The sequence below is a fragment of the Glandiceps talaboti genome, chromosome 17 (assembly GCF_964340395.1).
Source record: "Glandiceps talaboti chromosome 17, keGlaTala1.1, whole genome shotgun sequence".
NCBI lineage: Eukaryota > Metazoa > Hemichordata > Enteropneusta > Spengelidae > Glandiceps > Glandiceps talaboti.
In genome coordinates this window covers 16,320,809-16,340,017 of record NC_135565.1, presented here as the reverse complement: position 1 = coordinate 16,340,017, position 19,209 = coordinate 16,320,809, and the positions used below count along the sequence as shown (strand labels likewise).

The 19,209-nt window shown below is 36.4% G+C and overlaps 1 protein-coding gene across 1 annotated transcript; it reads left to right on the top strand.

Annotated features, from left to right (window-relative positions):
- Window positions 1–221: 221 nt before the first annotated feature.
- LOC144448290 (vesicular glutamate transporter 2-like) lies at window positions 222–10,889 on the top strand. Its single transcript, XM_078138479.1, has 11 exons — window positions 222–485; window positions 1,559–1,677; window positions 2,211–2,325; window positions 3,423–3,510; window positions 4,492–4,578; window positions 5,098–5,234; window positions 5,639–5,788; window positions 6,311–6,443; window positions 6,887–6,997; window positions 7,616–7,743; window positions 10,400–10,889. The coding sequence occupies exons 1-11, from the start codon at window positions 222–224 to the stop codon at window positions 10,700–10,702; spliced, it is 1,635 nt and encodes a 544-aa protein (XP_077994605.1). The 3' UTR covers window positions 10,703–10,889.
- The last annotated feature ends 8,320 nt before the right edge of the window (window positions 10,890–19,209 follow it).

Genomic DNA, 19,209 nt, shown 5'->3' with positions numbered 1-19,209 from the left:
TGATGGCAGGACGTGTTCATGCACCTTTTGAACGAACATCATGAAGTCGCACAGATATAGTTATAGAATATATTTGTTCTTGCTCGTGTCCTTGGAGGTTGTGTATTAACGGTTTGTGTGGTTATAACTCATCATGGAAGTATTTTTGTTTCAACTGTGTATATTATCATCATAAGGTGTAAACATACTGATCGATATATATTTTCATTCGTTGCAGAATAATGAGGAAAGGAGACGACGAAAAGTGTCTAGTAAATCACGACGCCCTCAACGGTAGTATTGATCAATACGATGAAGGAGAAGAGAAACCGAAACGGCAATTTCGTTGTCTTCCCGTATGCAAAACCAGTAAACGATATATTTTAGCAATTTTGAGCTCCATAGGATTCTGTATATCATTCGGTATTAGATGCAATCTTGGGGTAGCTATTGTAGATATGGTTAACAATAACACAGTTCATACTAATGGTAGAAGTCGGATACACGTAAGTATGAGTTACTAGACACCATCTTTAATAGGGAACTTGCAAACCCGCCATGTTGAATGTTGCATCATGGGAAATATGATAATAAATACTAATCAATTAGTATTGTAATCAATGTTGATATATTGTTTGTAACCACAAATAATCAATTCATAGTCACCCTAACCATTGTGGGAGGTTACTTTTATCAGTAGCTACAGATTAGGTATTACGTAACCACAGATAATCCCATAGTCCTATGCGTCTGAGCATGCTCAGTCTGGATTGCAAGTTCCCTATTGTTTTGTTAATTTGTCGTTAATATGCTTGTCAAGCATGTCAATATGTTGAATCATGTATACCTTCTGTAACAACTCTTATTGCTACTAAAAATTGCAAAATGCACTCTTTCGTCACGGTTGATAAGCCTCTGAGCTTTGTGTAACTAACATATCTCTAATAAGAAACCTTTGTTTATATTAATATGTGTACTATTGTATGTGTGTACGTACACCATATTGACTTCGCTGAAGTTAATAAAATAAGCATGCCTCAAAGGTCAGTGATCATGCTGCGAATCTCAGTTGTGCATGGGATGTTTACGAATAAGAGTTTTCAAACTAAAATTCAAAAGTTTCAGTAAAGTGCAGTGGTCGTCCAAATCACACTTCCACGTCGGGATGCTGAAACAACGGAATGTTTACTCAGTAACAACGTAGAGAAAGAGAAGGAAATAAGTGCAAGAAAATAGGTCAAACCTAGATATAGTTTGGGATTGCACATCATTCTTTAAAACGCACAATATCATGCCATACAACGTTAACGCTACTAAATGCAACTCGACGCAAAGCAAGGCAATGCAGCAAACCGCAGAATACACACCACACCACACCACACCACACCACACCATGCAGTTCAATGCAACGTAACGCAACGCTGCACACACAGAATGAACACCACACCACACCACGCTGTACCATATTATACCACACCATACCGTATCATACCATAATATAAACAACACCGCCATATCCTGTCCATCTCCCTACAACTGTTTGTAATTTAGCGTTACGTAATTATGAATCTCCTATTAGGTTCGTGAATTCGACTGGAGTCCTGAAATTGTGGGATTGATGCATGGATCATTTTTCTGGGGATATATTATAACACAGATTCCAGGTGGATATTTAGCTTCAAGATTTCCAGCAAATAGGTAAGTGGGATAAAAATACACTTTCTCTTTCATCATTGCATTGCGTTACCTTCTATCTGGCCAAAGTTTATATATGCATGTGTGGGGACTTTGAAAATTTATCGGTTGCCGCTTATGAATTTCTGATGCCAATAGCCGGAGGAATGAATGGGATTTTAAAGGGGTTTGACCATAAAAAGGTCTTATTGAACGACATATGATTCTTATTACGTTCCGCCTGTTCGGGTCGACAAACGTTGCCAAACTGTCCGTTTGCTGGCTTTACTGCTAGGTGGTGTAGTGGCGCTGAGGTCATCATAGCTATGGTGACATTCATATGCCCCCCCCCCCACCCCTGTTCATGATGTTGCCTTCTTGACTTGTCTTTTAATCTGGAGAGATTCTCTAATTTGCTTGGACCCGTCCCTTCATCACCATTTTAAGTATTTCATCCTTGTAACTGGCATCATAATGCTGATCACATGGAGTGTCCACCCCAGCCTATAGGTGTATACTGTGTCATCTCTAAACTGTGCTTCTGTTATCTCTTTCAGATTATTTGGGGTAGCTATTTGTATAACATCATTTTTAAATCTATTAATTCCTACGTCATGTAAAGTTCATTGGGGTATGGTTATAGCAGTGCGAATAGTTCAAGGTCTTGTTGAGGTAACTTTCCATTTTCATTAAATAGACGAACAATCTTAGATACTTCCGTATGAACTTCACTCCAAGAAATAAAGGTATTTCATAAACTTTAGGTTCTGAAGTCATTTCATGATTTCACATCTAATAAATTTCGAGCGATTACCAAGAAACACCAAATTGAAACTCTATTTCACCTTCATTCTCCTTGTCGTGGTCCACTGTTGCCCCATGGGACTTAGCAGACTTACATATGAATTACATGAATAGTCCCAGGATGCAACAGTGGACCATTGCTGAAAAGATGGAAATGAGTTTCATTTGATGTTTCTTGGAAGTAACGCGAAATTGTAAACTCATGAAATGGCTCTCCAGAAGCTAAACTTTCTTGAGATACATGTATATACATTTATTTCCCTGGAGTGGATTTTCCCTTTAGAGCACTTTCGTATAACGAATTGTCTTCAGTAAACTTTTTTATTCTTCTGACATACTTGTTGAGCAATGCTTCTTGATATTGTTGCCCTTACAAGTATACAAAGAAAACACGTCTTTTTAACATCTTAAACGAGGTTAAAGGAGTTCAGGCCGGAACATCTTAATTTTTCTTGGTCAATTTAGTTTGTTTTAAATGCAGCTTTACAATATTCTGTTTACTGAAGCATGTTCACTCTGGGTTTTAAGCAGACCTCGATGAATCCATTTGAAACGATTCATTCTATCTACATACGGATATAGTTATTCAGATAGTAAATATGCCATTGAAGCATGACAGTATGTTGAGTGCATGAATGGACCAAATGACCACTGAGAGTTGTGACTGAAAGCTCAGAGCACTATAATGGTCTGAGCTGCAAGTAATATAATGTAAATAATTTAGCATGCCTTAGAAGAACTTAATAGTACGTATTTTGTATAGTAAAGATACATCAACAACATTTATACCAACTCTGTTCAATTTCAAAGTCGTCACATGATTACCACCAAGACCAAAATATGAGAAGAAACTTAAAAGATATGAGAATCATTGAAAAATGGGGGCTAAACCCCCAGCTGACACTATTAGAGATTGGTGATATCTATTTAAATGTTATAAATTGTCGCATTTTATTCGACTACAGGGTGTTACATACCCAGCAGCCCATGGTATGTGGAGTCATTGGGCCCCTCCCATGGAAAGAAGTCGGTTGGTAACATTGTCATTTTCAGGTAAGTATTGACATTGGTAATGATGGATTGGATCATTCTCATTAAGCAGTATAAACCAGTAGTACGAATACTTTTATAGGTGTCGGTCGTATTGCTTCTGTTTTAAGAGACCTCAGTACTTAAATTCCAGGTATATTATAACACCAGGGTAAGACTGAAAAACACGGGACCCCATTTGTGTGATATTTACGATGCTCGTTCCAATACTCGGACAAAATGTGGCAATCAGTCACAAAATGAAACTGACATTTTCTGGGCATTTTTGGATGACACACTTCTATAAACGGGGAGAACGTTGATAAAATGGTTATTGTCCAGTTTAGAAATGTTTTCAAATTAATGATTTGGCACAAAGTCCTCCAGGTGCGAAGAGATATAGAGGTATCTATAAATAATAACCGTTACTAGGCACACCTGGCGGCAATAAAACTTTATCACAAGCAATTAACTTAGTATTACAAGAAGGAAGATACCTCACACGACTGATTGACTCTAGATAAAGCAATTGGAAGTGACTAGGGTATAACTGATAAAAGAGTTAATTAAGAACTATACTATCTACAGCATTGAATAATAGTAATAATGAAACGGGTTTACACTTTATGAGACAAGCATGGAATTGGGTATATACGCTTACATCAGGTTCTCCTGTTGGTGATTTAAGAGGGGATAATACTGAGGATAGGCTTTGTAGATTATATGTAGTGATGACTGCCAAATAATTAAAGAATGACGAGCTATGGGATTTATGCACCAATAGCAAAAAGTAATAACATAGTAACTCTTACGAGATTTCTTAAGGAGCAGCGGGCTAACATAACGTTCAAAAGGATAACTTTTTACGCTGAAATTAAAGTCCATTTTTCACAGGTAATCATATATAACTAATGTGCATATAAGTTAGACATATAATATATGACCATTTGACAACAGATAAGTTTACCTGTAAATTTGACACTTTTTTTCAACTTGTCATTCTAGGGTCATATGCTGGAGCTGTTGTCGGTTTACCTTTATCAGGATTCTTAACAGATTTTGCAGGATGGCCATCAGTATTCTATGTTTATGGCAAGTACATAGTCTTATAGAATATTCAACATTCCCCATCGGTACATCATACCACGCGCACGCTATTTTGTACCTCTTCGAACCGAAAATATGGACTTTATACACTACGAGTCACAATGTTCGGAATTGCCATTATATTTTTCTATTTGTTTTTGAAGTTAAACTTGTACATGTATAATTATATCATTCTCTAATATTTTTCTTCGATCATTCAGAAAATACTCGTGACACAAGGATTTGTGAGAGCTCGTCTTCAACTCGTAGTGCCAAGACCCCTTATGCCATTCGCATTTTCCTTTACTAAACAAAAGACACATGGAATCTAAATATACTTATATACAAAAACTGGAGAAACGTTTGTAACATTCATTACCTAAACGTACTTTCATGTAAATGGCTGACAACACTGTGAAATACATGTGTATATATCCTGACAACTACATGGTATTATAACTATTACCATTGGGACCTTCTTGAACTTTCTATCACATTTAATGTTTCTTTATTTCACTACCGTAGGTGTTTTAGGTATCATCTGGTCCATCTTTTGGTTCTTTATTATTCATGAAAAACCAGACAATCATCCAACAATAACAGAAGAAGAAAGAATCTACATAAAAGAAAGTATAGGAGAGACATCCACAATTATACCAAAGGTAGAACAATTTAAAAGAAAAGTCCAGTCACACTTGTAAAAGCCCAATCAAGCATATTTCTGATTTTTGTACACATTGATCAGTGCTTATGAATTTACATATTAATTTGAGTGATAAAATAGCATCTTGGTAACTTCTTCACTTTGATTTCTTGTAAAGAAGCCCGACTGCACTTGACATGTGTTTGTCCTGGAAGGGGGGGGGAGAAAGAGAGAAGGATTTCATGCAAGATTGTACGGGAAAACCTCTGGTGAAGAAATTTTATTTACCGTGTCTTTGTCTTGACAAAGATATTGTGGGCAAAGTAAATTAAAAGGGATGGGTAAACCATATATGTATCTAACTATAAACCATTTACATGTATGTCTATCTATAACATTACCTATGATTGCGTACTTTTGTAGGGTCACAAAACTCCATGGAAGAGCTTCTTCACATCCCTGCCTGTTTATGCCATCATAATAGCAAATATCTGCCGTAGTTGGACTTTCTATCTTCTTTTAACCAGTTCACCCTCGTATTTTGAGGAGGTATATGGCTACGAACTCTCAGCTGTAAGTAGAATGGTATTCCCATTTACGTCACATGTAATGGTTACGTTCACATCAAATGCTTACGTACACATCTAATGGTAACGTACACACCAAATGCTTACGCACACATCTAGTGATAATACATGTATACACATCAAATGCTTACGTAGAAGTACACCTTTATTGTAAGTATATGTTTATCAAGGGTTAACAAATGGCTTGAATATGTCTAGTTTAAGAACAACATTAGCTGTTTAGTACATGAGTTGGTGTATAGGGAACATTTGAACGATACTGCAAATCGTTTCGTTGTCATGGTAATAATTAGATTTAGCTGTTACTAGATTGGTGATCTTATTCCTATCAAGGAGGGCGTTAAATCAGCATTACGTCATCTCGTAGTCACCATTATGGTACCTCTAGTTGATTTATTATTTCCATGTTAACATATGCAAAACATTTGGATAAAACTCTTGCCCTGTGACCTGTTGTGTTGTCATGGTAATGATATATTGCTATAATGATAATTTGATTTATCTATAGGTGGGTGTTATATCAGCATTACCTCATCTCGTCATGACCATCATAGTACCTCTAGGTGGTCAGTTAGCTGATTTCCTTCGACGTAGGCAAATCTTGACCACTACAATAGTACGTAAAGCATTTAACTGTGGAGGTAAGAAACATTACATAATTACCATTTTGTAAAAAATCCCACAAACAAACAAACAAACAAACAAACAAACAAACAAACAAACAAAAACAGACACACTAAACTGTCACTCATTAAATTTTCAGAACACAACAGTGATCTATGTTACTACAGGGAAGCTGTACTCTCACAACAACAGAACAAAACTCACTTACACTTAACATGACACATATTGGCACATAACTGACATGATATGTCCATCGAAAGATGACATAACGATGAGTTAACCCAAATGCATGTAGAAATAGTTTAATTTTTACTTGCTGGTTTTTTTACTGACCCTATTACAATATTCGTAATTATACTAAATCTAGTTAGTTTGTGACGACGTAGAATTTGAGTGCATGAAAACGTATTTCTTTGTCTCTTTTAAATGTGTTTAATTAATCCATGACGTTCCATTGTAGGTTTTGGCATGGAAGCCATATTTCTATTAATCGTCGGTTATTCCAATGGAAAGGAAATGGCTATCATCTGTTTGATAATAGCCGTTGGTTTCAGTGGCTTTGCTATATCAGGTAAGACACAGAATAAAAGTGCTCAGTTATGTTTTTGTGTTACCAGTATTATTTTGTTAAATGCATATCTTGGGTTTACTGAAAGGGGAATATTTGAATAGTTATTGTTCCTGACATCTTAGTGCTAACCAGCTTTAGCTAAATACTCAGAATAGTAATTGTTCATCTAATGCATATGCATGTCTGCTGACTCCCATGGGGCAACTGTCAACCAATGATAGGACAATGAATGTAAAACAAGATTAAATTTGGTGTTCTCAGGCAATCAAGAAAATATATGTGATGTGAAATCATGAAATGACTCTGGAAAACCTAAAAGTTATGTAATTGTGTATTTTATTTGTTACATGGTATTCTCCTTTACTAATGGTCACAATATACTTTGAAATGTTAATCTGAACGCGGTATTGTACATGCTCTAAATGTCTACTTACTAACAAGTATACAACGCCTCACTGGTTTGGTTTGTGAATAGTGTCATTTTGCACAAACTATAGCTACTCCTCTTGAAATACTACATCATCAGATGTTATCATTGACAATACCTCATGTGATATTTCACAGGCATGAAGTACTTATTATTTTATTTGATATTCCATTTCTCCATTCCCATGCTAGGATTTAATGTCAACCATCTGGATATAGCTCCCCGTTACGCTAGTATATTAATGGGTTTATCAAATGCGGCTGGTACACTATCTGGTATGTTATGCCCAATCATGGTAGGCAATTTGACACCTAATGAGGTATGTACATTTTGTGCACTTTTTAGACGCTTAACGCACAGTGCTACGGAAACTGTTATTACATCTATTTTAGGTGTACGTACGTATGTATGTACGTATGTATGTATGTATGTATGTATGTATGTATGTATGTATGTATGTATGTATGTGTGTGTGTATGTACAGTACAGTTTTCGCCTAAGCTCTCGCCTCAATTCGCGTTCGCATCGCTTCAGCTTCGCTTTCGCTTCGCCTCAATCTCAAGTTTACGGGAGTTCGCTTCAATTAAACATCGCTTTCACTTCGCTTCCTTTTCGCGTTGAGTTCGCATTCGCATCGCACCCCATTCGCATCGCGTCAACTTTGTTTCTGAATCGCATTGTGTGGAACATGCGCTATTATACCCACATATTTGCATGATAAAGGATTTGAAACGAAAAGTATAGATCATTACGGCTACTAAAATTATGCGGGGGTTGTACTTTACTTTTCTGTCTACGGCACGATAACCCTTTTGGTTAAATTTGCGTTAATAAATCAGGGCATGCCTTTTGAGGCGAGCGATCGCTCCGCTCGCCTACCGCTCGCGCAAATTAAAATCCACGAGAGCGATTTTCCACTCGCGTGGGCCTCAAACAACCTGTACAACAGCCTGATGTTATTTTATATCATTTTTCAATATGTGGTTACCATAAAAATCAACGTTTATTCGGTAAAATTAAGTGGTGGGAGCGTGGAACACTTCCGTGTTCATAATCGTCGATCTCCAGCTGAAGTCAGCGCTGTCATTCATGACCTATTTATGTATCTGAAATTTGCATTGTACTACCCTTATATGGGAAAAATAGTGACGTATTCGAAGCGGGACATGCATGATGTCATGGCATATCATGAATATTGATCAGCTCAGTATACAGGGAGATTTCAACTTTCGCATCAATGCAAATTGCGCAATTACGATTGATACGATGACTGTTTGTAGTTCTCGTTTTCAGCAATCCATCGATGAGTTTAGTTTTAAATTCCGATCGGCCTAGTTTTGTTAGAACGTGGTTTTGGAGACCATCATACGTGAATGTCTCCTCCGGAACATGAACAACAACTGCGATTTATAGTTGCTACACAAAGTACATGCCCAGAGTTCCGACAATAGCTTGGCGATGTTTTGGAGTTTTGAAAGAATGACAATAAAATATTACACGATTGATTATTTTACAAAATAAAAATAAAACTAATCTGTCGATATTTCTCGTGCAGTTTTCAGAGAAATTCCCGGGCTTTTATTATGATCTCCAACACGCAGTTTCATTGTTTTTGTCCGATGATCTATTCAACTGCCGACCACGTCTGTTTTACCTCCATGACTTTATCGACTGCTGTAACATATAAAATATTTGCTCGAATTTTCGCCTTGTCGTGATTTCTAAAACAAAGTAGGTCTGCTGCTCAGACGTGAACGGATCTCGCTACTTTAGTCGGCGACACCGGTCGTCCGTGTGCAGGTACTCGGTGGGGTTACGTGTGTTATTGTCTCGGATCGAGTGAATGGTTACAAATTAGTCAAATTAGCAAGCAATTTAACGTCGCATTGCAACTTATACAGATGACAGCATTACGGTCGTTTCGATAAATTTTCAATTTGGTACGTAGTTTGGCGTTTCGCTACATACTGTTGGACACGGTTTCACTACATTATTCCCCCATTATATATTGCGGTGTTCGTGACCTATGAGGAACGTAGGACATCGTAGTGTACCGGGTTTTCTGCAAAGAGGACTTGTGTTTATCACCACTTTATTTTTGCTCACCACTGTGCAATTGCTTTTTCTACATTTGTTAACATGTGTATGTTAGTGGTTTGTACGAAGGGATCGTCCCGTTTGTAAAATCGATTTGACTGGTCATTCCATTTAGAATTGTTGTGACAGTTGTGGCCGTGTTCACGGCACCGGCCGACCAACCCTAGCGGGGACGATTTGGTAATGGGGACAATATAACGCACCGCCCCCTAATAAATCCATGCATAGAACCTATCTCAGAATTTTGAGTTTTAGGTTTGTACAATGTGCGTAACAGACAGAATTCACGACGTACAGCAGTGAAAACAGATATGCAAATACTGTCACATCTTTCACAGTGTCGCTTCACCTTCATTGTTGTTTGACGTGAAGCGACCTTCATTGTTTTTTGATGCGATGCGAACATGAAGCGAAAGCGAAGCGAAATGACTGCGATGCGAATGCCGTCATGAAGCGATTCCAAGTTACGAAGCGAATTGATTGAAGCGATAATGAGGCGATGCGACTGCGAAGGCGAAGCGAAGCGAACGCGAAAAATGCGACAGCTTAGGCGAAAACTGTACTGTATGTATGTATGTATGTATGTATGTATGTATGTATGTATGTATGTATGTATGTATGTACGTACACGTACGTATGTATGTATGTATGTATGTATGTATGTATGTATGTATGTATGTATGATTAGTGTATGTGGGGGGTGAATGTCTTATGTCTGGCTGTCTGGCTGTCTGCTTGTCATTTTTTCATGTCTTATTCAGGTAACCGATCCAAGATTGTGAAGTTCTTTAAGAGTAAATCTTTTAAGGCAGTCATCTATTCATTTGTTCTTCTTAAACTGTATACCAAAATTTCCTATCTACTGGTTCTTCCCACAGACTCCAAAGGAATGGTCCCGTGTTTATTTGATATCATCATTAATTCATTTCTCTGGTGTAATTTTCTACGGGTTGTTTGCATCCGGAGAGAAGCAGAAATGGGCAGACCCTCCTCTAGAGCCGGAGGAATATATTCCAGGGAAGGATGACATGAAGCAAAGCTATGGTACCATTCAGCACGAAGGGGACTCGTCAGTACCATCTACAACTGTTCCCGAAGATGCTTACCCTTATAAAAAAGAAGAGTTCGTTCAAAAACCTCAAGATGGAACTTACGAAAAGATTGAAAATGGAGGATTTTAGTATAGGTTAACCGACTTGGATATGTGACTGTCATTTCTAAGATCTGACAATCCTGGGGATTGGAAAGTTAAATCGGTATTTTGAGAGATATTGGGAGATAAATGTGATCGCTAAAAGCTTACGTTCAACTTTAGGAATCAACATACATTGATAATTTTAGTCCATAACTTTTCACCTTTCAGTTAAAATGAGAATTTTGTAAAATAGAACTCTTTATCTATATGGAAATTAACAATTTGTAGAGAATTGAAGAGAAAAAGTATGGAGTATTTTTTTAGTCTAGTTATATGATGGCTAAATATGAAAATTATGAAAATAAAATGGTATAAATCGATAATTTTAATGATTTGATATAAAATGGAATTACTTAAGAACAAAGATTTCCGTTCTCCCAAGTGCAAATTGCTGGCAGGGATTATCATCTAGTGTACAATATGAGGACAGTTGGCATTCATTTATGATAAGTATATACATGAATATTAAAGTAGTATGCAAATTAAGTGATACTGATCCATTATCAATGGAGAATATCCAATGTCCTCAGAGTGCGCACTGTATAAGATGTAATGCACAAATCTGAGGACGGGTAGTATTTAGTTACGTTAAGTGCATTAATAAGTATGGCTGTCATATGCACATTTAATGACAATGGTTCATTTTTAATAGGGCGTATTTGATGATCTTAGACTGTTCACTGTATGTGAAACTGACGTATCTGACAAATATCATGAACTTGACAACACTGAATTTGCCTCACAGAGAGGTGACTTGTTCAGAGTGGCTATCTACAAAACGCAACCTGCTTCAATCTTAAAACTCTCCTTACTAATCGTTTAATATAGCTTTGCTGATGACATGTACCCCATGGGCCATGCCAAATTCCAATATGGCAACATTATGAATAGAGCCCCCCATTAATGCATACATTTGGTTTTTATGGGTCTTTAGACCTACCATTTATTTTCATCAATAGGAATTTATATAGATAAACATTCCAAATGCCTATATCTATTTTGAATGATTAAACTTGCTGAAATAACAAATCTTATTCCTGAATATAACAGACGCACACCTTTGTGAAGAATATTTTTGGAAAATGTACTTTAAACATTGGACAATAGAGTAAATACCAGTATTGAGTATCACATGTATACAGATTTGTAGACAAACAGATGCCTACTTACCTGCTTACACTTCTACCTTCCATCAATACATACGTACGTATGTACATACATACATACATACATGCATACATACATACATACATATATATGTGTGTGTATACATACGCACACATACATACATACATACATACATACATACATACATACATACATACATACATACATACATACATACATACATACATACATATATGCATGCACACAGACTACATATGCACGCACACACACACAACAAACTGACGCACGCACGCACACACGCACACACACACACACACACACACACACACACATACATACACACACATACACATACATGCATTCATCCACTAGACATACATCACCGACAGATTGAAGAGTGTTGTCAAACCATGTTAACCGGCCTAGACTTTATCATAATGAAATGAGTATAGTTGTTTGGAATGCATAGGGAACAGGAAGTGCTGTGTCGAGACCACCACTAGGCTAAACGTGTTAGTTGAATGTGTTTCTCTCTAGCGAGAGTAGGATTATGCGCACGGTCTATCATTACATACTAGTAGTTGAACATACAAAGTAGTTTTCTTGGCTATTGTTGTTGTGATCAACAATAATCATAGAGCATACATAAGACTGTTTTAACAAGTTCTGCAATATATATATATGCAAGGTCGAAATATTTATTTAGATATTCATACCGTATGCTTATGCGATTACTGTTTTTTCTTAAAAGAAAAAAAAAAGCAGTCGACGGACATATATAGAACTGTGTCCACTCATTGCAGACTATACGAATCAGAGTTATAATGGGGAAGCTAGCTCTACTGGTATTCTTTAACATAACCTTCATCTGAACTCCCTAGCACAAGTGCAAATATGTACATTTTGTACACTTGAGCCACTAATCTAATTAGGTCAAATAAATCATTCCTTGACACCCTTTTCTAGTAGATATCAACATTTGAAATATTTCGACCAATCAATCAGAATTATATCAGTGTTCTAAAAACATGTGATACCTGACAACAAATCGTATTTGTCCTCTTTTTCCCATTAAAACATATGAAACAAGATGGGATAGATTGACAGTGACGTCATTAGTCATAATGTCACTGCTTAAGTCATTTTGAGTAATAACATGAGAATCTGGCAAGGCTTGACTCTTGCATCATATTTTCTACAACTTTAAAGGGGAACTCAATTCCAGGAAATAAAGGTATCAAAGTTTGGGTTCATGATTCACACCACATAAATTTCCCAACTCCAAAATGCTCACTACCTTCACAAAAATAGTCGTGAATTATGCATTGTTCAACTAATACACACGTGTGTCTGCTAAGTTCCATGCGGTAACAGTGGGCCACTGTGAGAACAACAGTGAAGGTGAAAGAGTTTCAGTGAGGTGTTTCTTGGGAATCACGCGAAATCTATGCCACGAGAAATCATGAAATGACTCTCCAGAACCAAACGTTAATGAAACTACCTTTATTTCCTAAAGTGGTGTTCCTTTTGAAATACTTTGTTTATTTACTTTGTACATGTGTGTGTGTATGTTGATTTCTTTTCCTGTGAGGATATGCATGGGTAGTAAAGGTAAACGCTTGATATGATATCTGATACCACGTTGCCAACGACAACCGACCAATGTGACCTGGTTTGAGTGTGAATGTGGATATAAATGTGAACGTGAACATAAGGGATGGGGATGCAGTTGTATATCTTTATTTATTATTCACAAATGATTTAATAATGTTACATAACCTTAGTTTAAGGTTTTTTTAATTCTGATAAGATTACACCTTTAGTTTCCATTTTCGGGTTAGACAAAACCATGAACCGAGTTGAAGTTTCAAATTCTAATTGATAAATTTGGTATTAAAACGTTATGGATGGTCTGTTTTTACTGTACGATCCCAAATACCTCAAAAATTCGAAACTAAATGAGAGTATTTAGCTCTTTTCTTTCAATTGTTAACAATTAGTTCAGATTGTTTAGTGTTTGTATTATTTGTATCTGTTTATTACTGTTTTATTATGTTTCAGAAATTTTTAGAAATTTTTATAGTGTACATTGCATGATACTGGGTCCTGGTTTTAAAAAATCCGGATCCCTGAGACTTGTTTATTGAGATTTGCTAATACTGGGTCAACCCTGACTGATGGCATTTATATAATTATAAAGCAATGACTCTTAATAATCTTGATGTGTAACGTTAAATTCTTTGTTAGTTGGTTGTGTTAGTTAATTGGGCTTTTTTATGAATGTTATTGGTGGTTAAAGTATGTTTATTTCCCAAAAGTACAGTAGCTGTAACTGCACCGAAACGATAATTTTCACAGTCTTTGTTCTTCGCATGTGCTGCATTTAATAGGGAACTTGCAAACCCGCCGTGTTGAATGTTGCATCATGGGAAATGTGATAATTAATACTAATCAGTTAGTATTGTAAACAGTGCTGATTCATTGTTTTTAACAAATAATCAATTCATAGTCACCCTGACCATTGTGGGAGGTTTATTTTATCAATAGCTCCAGATTAGGTATTATGATAACCACAGATAATCCCATAGTTCTTTGCGTCTGAGCATGCTCAGTCCGGATTGCAAGTTCCCTATTGCTGTAATATTTATATCTGCTTAGTGATCAATCCTTATCAACATAAAATAGACTTACAATGCTTTGTTAAACAAATAATCAATTCAAAAATGTTTACATATGGACATCAAGTCAGCGTACAGAGTGTCATTAGTACCAGGTTATTCAGAAAATTTGAATAACTCCAACTAAAAGTTTGTGGGTTTTTTTGAACGTGTGAAAATTAACGTTAATAGTTCAAACTTACAGCTATTGCAGACTCAACCTTGAATTTGAAAGCAATGTATTACAGATAGTTTTATTGCCTTGAGCTAATAATTGTATCAGCACAACATATGTCCTGTAGCATTTACACATGTCCACTTCTCTGCCTAATTAATTTACACTTTTTGTTGTACATATGGAAATAATAGTCTATCCGAAATTGAGGAATTTACACAAATGTCTGTTAATAATAGAATGTATTAATTGTAACATATATAATTATATACTCTGTAATAACGTGTTGTATTTGTTCATAATTGGAAATAGAGGTATTGTGTAGAGAATTATGTACAGTGAATAGTCTGAATACCTTTGGATACTGTATATGGTTAATGCGGGTCTGGATGATGACAACAAATACAGGGCAACGTGTAGAATGGTGGTTACGTGCTTTTTGAGTTAGGCAGTGTACCCCTATTCCTCCTCATAGCAAAATTCCCTAGCCAAACTTCAAATATGCATATTGGCACCATCACTCCACTGTTCTACACTCTATCCCCAAACATGACTGATAAAGACGAAGTACACACAAAACACTTAGCTATGCAACTTCATGTGTGAAATAACAACAGCAAATACACTTACTATACTTCAAATAATACAGATTCTCACTCTGAACTGATTTTATAAGTGTGAAAAACAGCAAGAAAGCAAAAAAAGAACCGGTACTTCTTTTGAAGGTGTTGAATAGCGTTCGTCTTTTGTCAAGTACGCAACCTTAGGTGTAACGTCTTCATTTAAAAAGTAAGGGACCTTGACCGCACATTTTTGTACCATTGTATTGAAGATATGTTTGATAGTTTGTATTAATGAATGATTGATAGCCCAATTAGATGGCCTACTGTATTTTGTGCAATAAGCAATTCAGCTGTCTTTCAGGCTGTTCTGTTGTATACAATTGTATGATATAATTGTAAACTGTTTGCATATTTATTAGCAATAAAAATCTATTAAGTTAATTGTGAGCAAACCTTGAATTACTGTCCTTTTTGTTCTTCATAAATGAATACAATAAGCCTACTTTTTGATTGATAGCTATTTCTCACGACTTATTTCAGATATATTCACAGATAGGATATGCCTTAAGGACCAATTTCCATATTAAATCAATGGTCTTATGTTTTCTCTATACTTTGCTTTCAAAAAGATTGCTTCTTGTCATTTTTAAAGGATATCTGATGTCTCACTGTCTTGCTTTCATGGACATCGACATTTATTTTCATTTTTCCCATAGAGTTAACACAGTTTATTGGAATCTAAAATGGCTCAATTTTGGTATAATTTTCATTTCTATTTAGAAAAAACTGTATGTTGGCCCTACCTCTTTCTTTTGAGTTTCACTGAGAATGGGATAAAGTTTTCGTGCACAAACAAAACTACTTGTGTTAAAATGTCTTAGTCTGTGACTGTGGCCTACTTTCGACAGAAGTTGGTGCACAAATCGCAAACATATAATATATACAGAAACGTACATACAATGGCAACACATTATGATTGTTTACTATTCACATAAAGGCATAGTAACAGAAACTAAAGTTTTTTCGACTATTTTGTACTCCGACTATTTTGTCTTAAATGTTATGTCATATGTAAATGCCTCATCCCCATCCGGTTGTTATATAAATGTATGATATGCTTTATTAATGTGGAAACCAAAGTCACCATTATGGTCGATAGACCTACAGACTCTGTCTCTCACAATTCGGACTTGTAAAAACACAAGCAGCAGTGATTACATTTATTTCACCTAACCTTGTCCATTTGTAACTTTTCTGTCAAAGGAGACCACATAAACACCTGGTATTAGATAAAATTATTATTTTCAGATGAGAATTCTACACTCTACGTCTGTGCAGAATAATTACACAACTTTGTCTGCAATCCTCCAATGTTTGTTGACGAGCTAGAACCTGAAATACGTAATCAACTCCATGTTCAATCCACACAGTGCATGGCGCCATTTTGGAAAAGATAGCCATCAATTCAAATGAGGGAGGGCGCTGTACATGTGGTGCTGTTAGTTATGAGAAAATTCGATAGACGTCAGTACAAAGGGGTAAGCTACAGTCGTGCTCGATCGATCAGAATACCTGTGAGACCTGCGATTCTTTGAAATCAATTAGTAAATCAATCACTTGGTCGACCAATCAATCCACCTATCAAACATCCCGACAGACGTAGCATCATTGGAATCATCTGACTACCCCACCAATCAATCAATCAATCAATCAATCAATCAATCAATCAATCAATCCATGTGCGACAAAGTTCATATAACAATCGTAATATCATCGATATCGCTACAAACTATCCTGCACATCACTGAAAGTTGAGGTGGGTGTGGGTCGTTGAAACAAGCAACTTAAGAATGAATGCAACGCCAATAACGGCATTATTGTAAGTTTAGATTCTGGAGAGTCGGTCATTAATGACTTTACGTAAATTACAATTCGCGCGATTGCCGGAAGTGGCTGAAACTTGTCTCTCATTCATTCATCCATTCATTCGTTCGTTGTCTAATACTTTCTTTCCATGGACACACATTGTCTTATTATTCATTTGAAAGTAATATACATGAAAAGACTCTTTAGATCAAAAAGTTTACTGAAAAATACCTTTATACCCAGGGAGTTGCGTTCCTCTTTCGAAGTTGGTCCGTCACATTTTGGCAAAATCCACTGGCCAAAGGCTTTCTCTCTATCTATATATCACTTCAATTTAAGGATATCACATTGTCAGGTAATCACGTGTACATGTATTATACCTGCTCAGATTTTGTCAATCTTTAATACCTAGACCAGTATCCAGTTTTCTGTGAGCACTTTCAAATCCGCCAGAGATGGCGCTATACTTTCACATGTTTGCCACTTTTGTGCGATTTGAGACAGAGATGTGCAAATTACAGTCCAACTCAGGACATCATTTCTATGTACATGAACAAATCATCAAGTATCGTCGATATTTGGGTTAAAGTGAGTATGAATAAAATCACATTGCATTTATAACAAGTTTCTACACATACTGTTTAAAATGACCCTGTATCAACGATGTACATGTTATGCATACCAACAAAGTTGCAATCTAGTCGACCATGTGGTTCCCGGTGGGGGTTGGAGGGGGGTACTCTCCAATTTGCCACACAGGGGTTTCCGGCCCTGCAAGTTCAAATATCTACCTAATATCTAAGTATAATCCAAAAACAGACCCGTTGCTAGGGAGTTACAGTCACAATCATCCAGTCAAAAACATTTTATGCTGTAAAGGTATTCCTGAAGCTTGAAGACGTTTCCCATGTTATCGACCACGTGCTTAGGGTGTTTTCGTGTCGTGCAAAAAGTGACCCATTTGGACGGCATATACCACCATATACCTTTCTATGGAAGTACAACCCTCCATCACCGCCCCTACCCCACCCCACAACCCATCCCGTCCCACCACCCACCCCGTCCGAGCATATCTTCCACTTACTACAGATGAATAATTGTTTGTTTCTGAATCAGTAGGAAGAATAGCATTAGTAATACTTCATTCTACAGAACAAACAGCTATCATATGACAGTTACACATTAAACTGAACTAAACAAATTTGTAATTCAATTCTCCTTACCGATGCCCACTAGTCGAAAATCTAATTCATTTTTTGTACTAATTTGTAGAGAATTAACGTCTGTATGCATCCAGGAACATATTTGCATACCATTTACATTCAAATAGATATAGAAGACATGTGAAGTTACAATTAATATTTTATCAGCAAATACATAAATTATCTCAAGTAGTAGTCTGTTATGGTTGACATGAACTATTTATCTAAGCTGTCTGGTATCGTATCGTATCGTATCGTATCGTATAGTATAGTATAGTATAGTATAGTATAGTATAGTATAGTATAGTATAGTATAGTATAGTATAGTATAGTATAGTATAGTATAGTATACAACTCAACTAGAACATTTACTATCTCAGCAAGAGCAAACGTCGTTTGCGGGGGATCACTGTAAACTACTATAGCATAGAATCGAATGACGTCGATACTGCGATACAGTACTGACACAGTCACTGTCAAAACACTGACGAGGAGTGGAATACAAAGAACATAGACTTTACTTTTAGGCTCCACTGTTCAGTGGTGTTCAATGAATAGTTGGTAAAAAAATATGAGGTCGTGTAATTGAGGTATTAAAGATCGACACAGTAAACAATGTACATACCCTAGTTGTCTGTGAATGGACGTGTGAATGACAGCAAGTGTTGACTTGGGATGAAAATGACATTTTCTGTTTTTCACAATCATACGAGATTTACAATAAAAACTGAGAATGCAATAAAAACTTAATTACAACCGTAAAGCGGGTCTATTGTTTGATGTGGGTGTGAGAATGGGCCTGCCATGTCTGTGTGTACTGATATATACTACTACTAGTACTAGTATTATACGGAGCACGAAGTAATCTATCTGCGATTTCATGGCGATATTTCAGACAATGA

Coding starts and splice junctions, on each gene's coding strand:
- LOC144448290 (XM_078138479.1), top strand. CDS start 222: ATGAGGAAAGGAGACGACGAAAAGTGTCTAGTAAATCACGACGCCCTC. Junction 4,579..5,097: donor ATCAGTATTCTATGTTTATG/GCAAGTACATAG, acceptor TCACTACCGTAG/GTGTTTTAGGTATCATCTGG. Junction 6,444..6,886: donor TAAAGCATTTAACTGTGGAG/GTAAGAAACATT, acceptor GTTCCATTGTAG/GTTTTGGCATGGAAGCCATA.